This window comes from Stylophora pistillata, chromosome 8, assembly GCF_964205215.1.
Source record: "Stylophora pistillata chromosome 8, jaStyPist1.2, whole genome shotgun sequence".
NCBI classification, from domain to species: domain Eukaryota; kingdom Metazoa; phylum Cnidaria; class Anthozoa; order Scleractinia; family Pocilloporidae; genus Stylophora; species Stylophora pistillata.
Window position 1 is genome coordinate 26,781,013 of NC_142526.1, and position 10,057 is coordinate 26,791,069.

The 10,057-nt window shown below is 38.2% G+C and overlaps 2 protein-coding genes across 2 annotated transcripts in view; both read left to right on the top strand.

Moving 5' to 3' along the window:
* The first annotated feature begins 2,591 nt into the window (after positions 1-2,591).
* LOC148725686 (octopamine receptor beta-2R-like) lies at positions 2,592-5,305 on the top strand. The gene has a single exon (XM_088730112.1). The coding sequence runs from the start codon at positions 2,688-2,690 to the stop codon at positions 3,780-3,782; it is 1,095 nt and encodes a 364-aa protein (XP_088586238.1). The 5' UTR covers positions 2,592-2,687; the 3' UTR covers positions 3,783-5,305.
* A 17-nt stretch (positions 5,306-5,322) lies between these two features.
* LOC111333600 (matrilin-3) overlaps positions 5,323-10,057 on the top strand; it is a 7,979-nt gene continuing 3,244 nt past the window's right edge. The window contains exons 1-5 of the mRNA XM_088730113.1: positions 5,323-6,133; positions 7,163-7,225; positions 7,358-7,496; positions 8,197-8,310; positions 9,495-9,667. Of these exons, the coding sequence (XP_088586239.1) occupies positions 6,124-6,133; positions 7,163-7,225; positions 7,358-7,496; positions 8,197-8,310; positions 9,495-9,667 (499 nt within the window). The 5' untranslated portion in view covers positions 5,323-6,123. The remainder of the gene's footprint in view (positions 6,134-7,162; positions 7,226-7,357; positions 7,497-8,196; positions 8,311-9,494; positions 9,668-10,057) is intronic.

Below are 10,057 nucleotides of genomic sequence, written 5' to 3' on the forward strand. Positions count from 1 at the left end.
AATTTGCACTTGATAAAGAAAGGTGGGAAATTTTTATTATGCTCGCTTCAAATAGTCGTTGTCGCAATTCCTGATGAGTCGATTCGTTGCTCTAATCGCGCGTCTCCGTCATTCAGAGTGTCTTTTTTTATTATGAAATTTTTCACAAATAGCCTGTTGATAAATTTAAAAAAGTGGGTGTTTGCATTATTGCATCCTATACGACATGCCTCTTAAAATTTGACAGATTTCTTACGAGAATTTCTTTCTAGGGACTGGTCCTTTTGAAAATGGAATATCTACTTATCAAAATGTCTCACTGAAAATTACAATTATGCAATGAATTTTTTTTCCAGTTTCACTGTTCTTAATCAAATCTAGGGCTGACCACCATCCAATCCCCAATAAGCTGAAACTCATTCCGATTTTTCTAGGATAATTTTTTTAAATTGGATCCAAGAATGACTTTCAAAAAATATGCTTTGCCTACGTCCAGGGTACGAACTTAACGTTGCTGAATTCTCGTTTATGTGCGCAAATAATTCAGGTTTCTTTGTGGATCACACGTTTCATTTTAATTGCTAACGTATGTTTTATCAACGATAGATAACGTTATGTGTATTGTTCCTATACCGTTGAAACCCCGAAAACGCTCGCGTTATAATGCTAGGGTATGAATAATTGTCGCTCAAAACATCATCGATCGCGAAATTGTTTACACGGTTTGCAAGCGAGTCGGTGCTAGATGTAACTAAGTCTACCCAATATTTTACGTTATCAAACGTAACTGAGCAAGCCTCCTTTGTCTTGTATTTCCAGCTGGTAAAAGTAATTCGTTTGACCTTTTTTTTTAACCTAGGTTTATCCGGCAAACCAAACAATGTATGAAACAAGACCCTCTCTACTGCAGCCCAATATTGGATTTTGAACACGAGTGGACAGAAAATATGACAACCGTTGGGGCTTTTGAATTCTGATGACATTCAACTTTGCACCACGTTGTGCAACAAACCTGCTCTAAGAAGAAGTGGTAAAACTTTTGAAAAAACGATCAATGTGTTCCAAGGTTTTTTAAAAAATTAATAAACCTCGCTGTCTTAGGAGCAGTCAGAGTTCAAAACAGGTTGTTTGAGATTCTCAAAGTACCATATTTTGTTAACAAATTTACGTCCTCTAACCGCCTAGAAATGCAAATTTTTTTTACAGATTGTAGATTCAGCTGCAATTTGGATTGCGTTTCTTTGTATCCATTTTACTAATTTAACGTTTCAACATCCATAAAAAGAGGAAAACGCAAGTTTGTCCGTATGGTATTACTCAGCTTTTTCAGCTATTAAGTTCTCAGGGTTTGTTTTAACAGAACCAAACCTTTGTTACATTAAAGGAGGAAAATTAAATAAGGAAAATTAAATGAGGAAAGTCCTCCGTCAACCTTGACTAACGTTTCCAAACAAATTTTTCCGGCGATGTCGAAGTTGTGTTTACACAGCTAAGCACTTTCTGCCAGCAAGTGAATTTTCACGTCTTTTCAGAGGCTCTGGGATGACAGCCACAAATGCGTCTTTTTTTTTTGTTTTTGTTTTTTCACGTCTTTCAAGAGAATCTGAGAAGACAGCCATAAATGTGTCTTTTTTTTTTTCAAGTTCTTAATTCTCTAAATTGCTAAAAAAGGAACGTGGTAGTAATTTTTTTAAAGCTCTTAATTCTCTAAATTGCTAAAACGAGCGTTGGAGTTGTTTATAATCGAAATGGACGCGTTATCGGCTGGCTATGGTTTGGAGAAAAAGTCTCCGCTTAAGTTCGTTACTTTAAAATTCAGAATTTTTTCTGCGGGAACGTTTGTGACAAGAGACGATTTCAAAGCGATTTTACGTGTTTTTTCTTAATGTCTGTCAGAATGTCACTCTCAGTTAAAACAATCTGCTAATTACCCAAGGGTAATTAGCAGAAACAAAAAGATAGAATTAGTTGGAAATAATGCGTAAGTATCTAGTAATTCCTGATCGAGCTTTAATTATTTGTTAGAAAGTTATGTGGCTGCCTGTAACATAAACAACAAATAAAAGTATCAAACGTAGAAGGATGATAAATTCGTGAAGCGGAGCTTAGCTAAGTTACAGGGTGAAGTCCGTTTGTTTCAGCCGAACATCCCAGACTCAGAAATTGCTTAAGGAAAGCGGTGGCAAAAATTTGTCAAGAGAAGGTGACAGTCATTCGCTGACGGGAACAAGGGCAACTGTACAATTACAACTTGACTGAATGTAAAATCGTCTTTACTCAAGCGCGACTTTTACGCCTTGGAACAGTAACCAGGTTTGATATGCATTTTCGACATGAGATTTTTTTTTATAGACTGAGCCTGATATAGTTTCAACGAGAATTTTCCTGTAAGTGGGAAGCGTATTTTCTTTTTCGAGAAAACCACCACAGTGTAAGGAAAAGTTCGATTTGGCTACTTGACCGGTGAACATAGAGCGTTGCCGCCTTCCAGGTTTTCTCTCTTATTCATCTAATTACGCTTTTGAATGAAATATTAATGACCATTCAGTGACGTCCATTCGATTTGATAGGGTAAACTGTTCGCTTATCCAGCTTCGTGACAAACTGTTACAAAATAGTGTCGATTTTTGAGTCAATCTGCGACTGTTTGGAGATTCTCTACTTCTGGCCTTGGTCTCCGTTCGCAACACGAGGGAAAGCGCAAAAGAATGGATATTTCACAGAAAGTCAATACATCTACGCAAGCAACTACAGAAGGCGACCCACGTTCCTTGTTAACAGTTTGCTTCGAAGCAACCATTTTGGGTTTAATAATTCTCGCTGCCGTACTGGGGAATTCTTTGATTTTGACTTCCTTGTGTCGCTTCACTTGTCTACAAACCAAGACGAATGTCTTTGTTTTGAACTTAGCGATCGCCGATTTATTTCTCGCCGTATTTGCGATGCCTTTCACGCTCGTTTCTTCCATAACTTATGACTGGGAATTTGGAACAGTAATGTGCCAAATCCTTGGCGCGTTAAACTCTATCTTCTGCGAGGCGTCGATATGTACACTAACTTTCGTAAGCATCGAACGATTCATAGCCATAGTCTATCCTTTGAATTACGAAACATTAATCACTACCCAACGCGTGAAAATCATCATTGGCTACATTTGGTTGCAAGCTGTTTTATGTGCCTCTTCCACGTTCATTTTCTCTGAATTCAAGTTCTTAGAATTCGAAGCGATCTGTACAGTGAATTGGGAACGGAGTATTGTTTACTCGCTCATTTTCGCCATCATTTTCTTGTATGTACCTTTCCTTGTGACAGCTGTGTTGTACTGTATTATTTTAAAAACAGCCATAAGGCAGCGCCAGCGCATTGATATCATAAAAGTCGGTGAAATCTCTTCCGAAAGATGTTCACAAAAGAGTGGAAAAAAAGTCCCGACCGAGGAAAGAAAGACTAAAAAGGAATATAAAGCAACCGTTATGATTGGCATTGTGGTGGGAACGTTCTGCCTTTGCTGGTTTCCTCATTCAGTCGGCGTATTCTGCATTATTGACCCAAGCTGTAAATGGGACGATTCTTTTTACGTGGCGACTACTTGGCTTGCCATGTTTAACAGTGCCATGAACTCTATTATTTATGGTTTGATGAACCGCAGTTTTAGACGAGCTTTTAAAAGCGTTTTATGTTGTCAGCGTTACGTAGGGAACGAGGACTTAGCAACAAATATTCAACAAGAGGGAATAATAAGCGATAGAAAAAGCAATGTGTTAACCCGATATTCTCAACATAGGTATAGTAATCGCCCTTAGACATTTTAGGAAGTCTTGTCACCCTCTCGTCTGCTGCACAATTAGCTTTAATTTGAATATTGTCTTAAGAATTCTGCCGCGAGTTATAAATTTACAACATTGTGAAATACACAAAATATGAAATATCAGGAGAGCGCAGAAAGTTACAGAAACGCGCATATAAAGTAAGGTAGAGAAATGTAATCTAGAAGATCTTTGTTTTTGATTGGGACTGCGGGAGCTTTTCAGAAGAAAGGGAAATATACTTTTGAGAGCAGTTAACATGGAACTTTTTTACATTTAGTTAATTGGAGGCACAAAAACATTTGGTCAAAAGCGTAAAATGTGAAGGACAAGTAAAGATGCTAACATTCCTGTAGGTGGCGAATTACCAAGTCCGACTGATTTATTGAATGTAAGTACGTAAACAATAATTCATACACTTTGGGAAATGCTGATGACTCGAAACACGAATTTTTTTCAAGCTATATGTACAACACAGGTGGGTTAATGTGTAATTTATGTTTTTTTTTTTTTAAAAGAAAATGCAGAATGGGCTTTATTGATCGCACTGAGAAGTACTGGCCGTTCTGCCGCTGAAGTAATTACAAGAGTGAGCTTCATGTGGCGTTTTTGTCAATGCAGAAGAGAAACGTGTTGTTAATGGCAAATGTCATGCAACAACAATTAAGCTTCTCATTCAACTGCGTTCACCCACTCATCTGACAGTGTTGGCAATGAACCAGGGACTTGTTTTGCTATTTTTTTTAAATATTGTTGTTCTTTGGGTTGAAATTGTTTGGTACTGTGTTATTCATTTTTGCCGATTGATTTTGCTGTAAAACATCACGTTTCAACTCGCGAATAGTACACAGCAGCCTTTTCCCACCCAGATGGTGCTACCGCACTCGGGATCAATATCACCATGAAATACGCACATACCCATTAAGTGGGCCGGAGGATCTCCTTCCCATTAGGAACACAACCTAAAGCATCAGATTCGCAAAGAGAAGATTTCGTTGACTTGTGATCTGCAGCCATCCTTAGAAAGAAAAATTATGGCCTCTCACCATCACCAGGTCACTGCAGGCATTTAAATTCTCGTGGTGTAGAAATAAGGTTACCTTAGAATTATCTGGTTAGCATAGGTGCATTAAAACATTAAGCCTTCATATGCTCACTTGGTCGACCAACGTTTGTAATCAATATCACGTAATGACAGAGAGTATAATCACAGAACAGAATAATCATGAAATGGATGCTCACTATTATGTTATCTGTATCATACTCTTTCTCTTTGTCGTTTTCAAAAAAAATCCTAATAAATTCCCTTTGAAGCCTCATTAATGCTTCTTTAAGCAAGGCATTATAATGATTTACATTTACTTAAATTACAGGGCTCCTATTATTAACAGAATACCATGTCTTCTGAACGGATTACCTTGTTTAAATGAAGGTCTTCTTCTCTACTCTTGTATATGTGTCATGTTTTATGCATTTAATAGCTGCATTCAGATACGGAAAAAAACATGAAATTTTGTGGAAAACTGTCTCGGAAATCAAAAGCACATTGTTCCTATACGTATTAAAAATATCGCCTCAGCACAATTCAGTGCTGTCGGAAACTGTCCACGTTTGCAGACTTTTGGGTGAATGGGAGTATAAATTTTCACTCTACAGTGTTAAGTTTCTTAGCTGAAACAATGCCTCTTTGACGACAGCTTGTCTAAAATGACGTCCCCTCATGCGTAGTAGGGGTTTTCTTATCCGAAATATTGTAATTTTGGAGATGGATTTCTAAGACAAGTGGAATTATATGTGAATGATATCAATTCAGCGCATAAAACAAAGGTTACACTGACTTCACTGCGATCTTCTTTGAAAAGGCCATATGTTGGCTTTTAGATCATGATGAGCGTTGCTCTTTGAGCGGTAAATGAGAGATATGCGATGGAGTGTGCTTATGATTGAGCTCGAGAGCGAGCGTTTCCCACTAATAGTTTCACAAAACTTTTGATAACTAAAAAATGAACCAAATTAATATAGTCAGAGCTATTGAATTTCAAAAATGAGGAGAATTTCATGGCACATCAAGTAAGCACGTTAAGGGTGCTGTTGCTACCTAAGTTACCATGGCAATGAAACAAGCCGGCGACAGTCCTATATTAGTAAAAAAAATTCTTTATATAATACAATAAAACGCCTCATCTTCGTTTTAAAAAGTTCATTGAAAACGTTTTAGGCTTTAACTTGTTTTTTATTTCCAACAAGTTTGATAAGACTGAAATCCAGGTTGTAATTATTAGAAATATAGAAACTTTTTTTTTTTTTAAGAACTACTGAACACTTCAGAACGTCTACAATGGGAAAACGTAAGTGGTACCGGCTACGCGTATGTAGGTAACTCATAGTTTTTGATAATGGGTTTAGAATACTTAAACCATCATTCACAATTTTACTTTAGGAAAATATTTCTTACCACGGATTCCTTTGTTGTTTTTCTTAAAAAATACCCTCAAGGTGAAGTTTGGCAATGATATACCCACTGAACAAAACCGTTGAAACATGAATATAGGAAGACATACGATATGTCGCCCCACGGTCGTTGAAGTCATTTTTAATAATTCTTTTCGTTAGGACCCAGAACATTTCTGACAATTTTACATTACGTCTTACATTCTTCTATGGTGGCCGGCATCCGGAATGCTACCTCACAGAGGGGTTGCCCTAACAGGCTTGAATGTTGTAAAAAAATAAGGATTTATGGTTTCTTTAGTTGAGGTATAGAAAATCGCAGGATGCAAGGGGAATCATTTGACCTTCAATTTTCGAGATTCCTGTCTTTTTTAAACCTGATGATTGCGATGTTCATGATTCACTTTTTAATCCTTTAACACCCAAGATTTGATCGCTAATTCTCCCCTTTAGCTGCTACACATCTCCCTGTAAATTAGATAAGAGAATTTGGTGTTAGGTCAGAATAACAACTTCCGCCTGATAAGTTTGAGTATTCTTATTACTTGCTAGCTGGATAATGTATGGATATTATAGGGAGAAGTTACTTGTTAATCACTTCTGGAAATTAAAGCGTTAACTGTAGTTCGTTTTAAACGTGAAATTCATAATTCCTTCTTATTTCATTGGTCGCTACGATTCGTGATTCATGACTTCACTTCAACTTCTGATAGAACACTACAAGGGAGGAAAATTTCCAAAAGGTAATTTAAAAGGCCTTGGGGTTGATTTGGAGGATCCTCGAGTAAAGTGAGCTATAGCTGGTTAGATTTTAAACAAAATACATTTATCATAACAAGACGTTTCAGGGATATCTTTTTCTAAGCTTCGGGCGTTTACAAGTAATGCAACTTCTAAGATTGAGTACTGATTGTTGTTTTCATTAGTTTTCCAGCTTTGTATCCTTATACTGACTTTCCAGGAGTTCATATCATTAGCTAGCGGATCAGGTAAATGTAAATTAAATGGAATTTCATATGAATCTAACAGAGGACGCCACCGTTCTGTGCGAGGTGTTACTGATCTTTTGCTAGCATATTTTGTTAGACTTAATAAAAATTGTCTATATCCTTGCCATGCAGGACATTGCCAATCAGAAAACTGGATCAAAGCTGGCTGCCGTAAAGATGTCGCACGAGAGATGGTGTTACTGTTTAGTGATCGTAATCCAGGCTCTACTGTCAAGATAAGCTGGAGTCACTGGAAACCTTATCTCATCAGGTTAAGAATGCATAGGTTTCTGGCAATAAGTTTAATCTGTCGACAAAAGAAAGAGGCTCAGAACGAGAAAATATTCGATGGAGACATGATGGCAGTGTTGTGAGAACGCTTGCCTCCCACTGCCAGGTTTGGCTTGGTTTCTTGTTTAGGACCTGCTGGGGCCTGTTTCTGAAACGTTTCGGTAACTTAACGGATCTAAAGCCTTGTTTAACTTCTAAATCTAAAGTACAGTTGTGCAGGTCTAAGCTCAAAACTCCAATCTATGGTTTTTTTTTCTTAACTTTTTTCCTGCTTGAACTTCATACCCACTGATATCTCGATCTTGAATAGAGATGCGGCACAAAAACGGAGCTTTGCGGGACTTTTAACCACCTGGAATTTCGAGAAACGGGCCCCTGATTTTACATGAGGGAGACAGTCAAGGATGAATTGAAATAAAATGCAGTGATAACATAAACAGGGAATCCCTAACGGTGAAAGAATGTCGAAACACTAGTCTCTATGTAGTCATTCTTGGCTGCTTCTACTTAACGAGGAGCTCTCCTCTGTTCAGGGCCAGCACTGCTGAGGGAGAAGGGATAACAATATATACCCTGATTTTTTTACCGCAACTCTTTTACATTAACCTGCTGTGAAGGCCTTGGTACGATTTCTTGCACTTTTAAAACATTGAATTTCTTTTCTCAATATTGTATTTTAGTCTGGCTTGTCGCTGCGCAACTGAAGCCAAGCGTCAAAAGCTTCATTGGTTTGCTTTACAGTATTATGGAGAGTGTTGGGGAAGCAGCGAGCCTTTACAAGAACTCTTTCCAAGGTTCGTTATCGCTTTTTTTTTTTTTCAGAGGAGTTACCGAGCTTTCGTGATACGTCGGAAAGTCGGCATTTTTGACCACAGTATACTTAACTGTCAGATACAATGAAATATATGAAGTTCATATATTTTGAACTGCGGTATTAGACACGTATGATGCACGATCCTCGCAGTAGATAGCGCTATTTTTGCAATAGCGAAAATCAGGCCTGAAAAAAATCAGGCCTGTACGGGATTCGAACCACTGACCTCTGCGATACTAATGCAACGCTCTACGAATTGAGCTAACAAGCCAACTGGGAGCAGGCCGTTAAGTTGATTCGTAATAAACCCGTATGTATTAGATACGTATGATGCACGATCCTCGCAGTAGATAGCGCTATTTAAGCAATAGCGAAAATCAGGCCTGAAAAAAATCAGGCCTGTACGGGATTCGAACCACTGACCTCTACGATACTAGTGCAGCGCTCTACCAATTGAGCTAACAAGCCAACTGGGAGCAAGCCGTTAAGTTGATTCGTAATAAACCCGCAGTTCAAAATATATGAACTTCATATATTTCATTGTATCTGATTTATCACTTTCACGGGTTTATTACGAATCAACTTAACGGCCTGCTCCCAGTTGGCTTGTTAGCTCAATTGGTAGAGCGCTGCACTAGTATCGCAGAGGTCAGTGGTTCGAATCCCGTACAGGCCTGATTTTTTTTCAGGCCTGATTTTCGCTATTGCTTAAATAGTGCTATCTACTGCGAGGATCGTGCATCATACATACTTAACTGTGTAATGAATAAACAAAAGGGTGTACGATTTATGATAACCAAGTCAGTAAGTTAAGTATAATGCCATCTTTGTTCTTGGGGTCAAGTAATGTCAACCAGAATTAGTATAATTGCCCAGGTGATGCGCTCACACTGATTGATCGAGGATTGCGTCATATCTCGCTATAATTACCTCGTGCGAGGTGATTATAGCAGGGGCGCTTACATGCAAAACAGCAGCACTGTGTTTCGTCAATGTTTCGGAGGACTGAGTGATAAACGCGATAGAAGAAAATTCAATCACGAAGAGCACAAAAGATGATACTGAGTTAGGCAAAACATTTTTCAAAAGAAAGATATGGAGTTTTCATTGATTGAATCAAATAAACCTGCCTGGCCCCTGTTTTGGTTTCTGTTTTGCATATAGATACCCCATAGATTCGGAGGAAAGATGCGTTGGTGAGTCTTTCAAGCCTTGCAAAGACGAGGATGCTAAGTCAATGTGCGTTGGACGTGCGTTCAGAGCTTACTTCTATGAGTTCAAAAAACAGCCTGGGGAGCAAGTATCACACCAGGGAGTAGCCAGTGGAGGAGGATACGGTATTTATCCCCTTATAATATGGGCCCAAGGGACGCTGTGTTTTCCAAATCATGACGAAGAGAAAAGGTCACTGACTGAGTGTCTTTAGGTGTAACCCTGTCACCCCCTGGTATAATCATTAGAGACATTCCCCTCACAACGATGATACACTAGCAAGAAAATAGACGAAGAAAACTAAGAAAATCATCATACTAGAGATATATTCACAGAACTGCTAATTCTCACCAATCGTCAACAAAGAAATATACAGATATCGGTTAAGAGAGTTAGCTTTCAAACCTTGAGGATGAAGTCGTTTACTACGTCGCTGGGCGCAAATTAAAATTGGCTTCTATTATCATTGTAGGTTACTTAAAAATTTTTGCCAGATAAACACTGATCACCTAGAC

What these genes read in the sequence shown, in the direction of transcription:
- LOC148725686 (XM_088730112.1), top strand. Translation starts at nt 2,688, where the DNA reads ATGGATATTTCACAGAAAGTCAATACATCTACGCAAGCAACTACAGAA.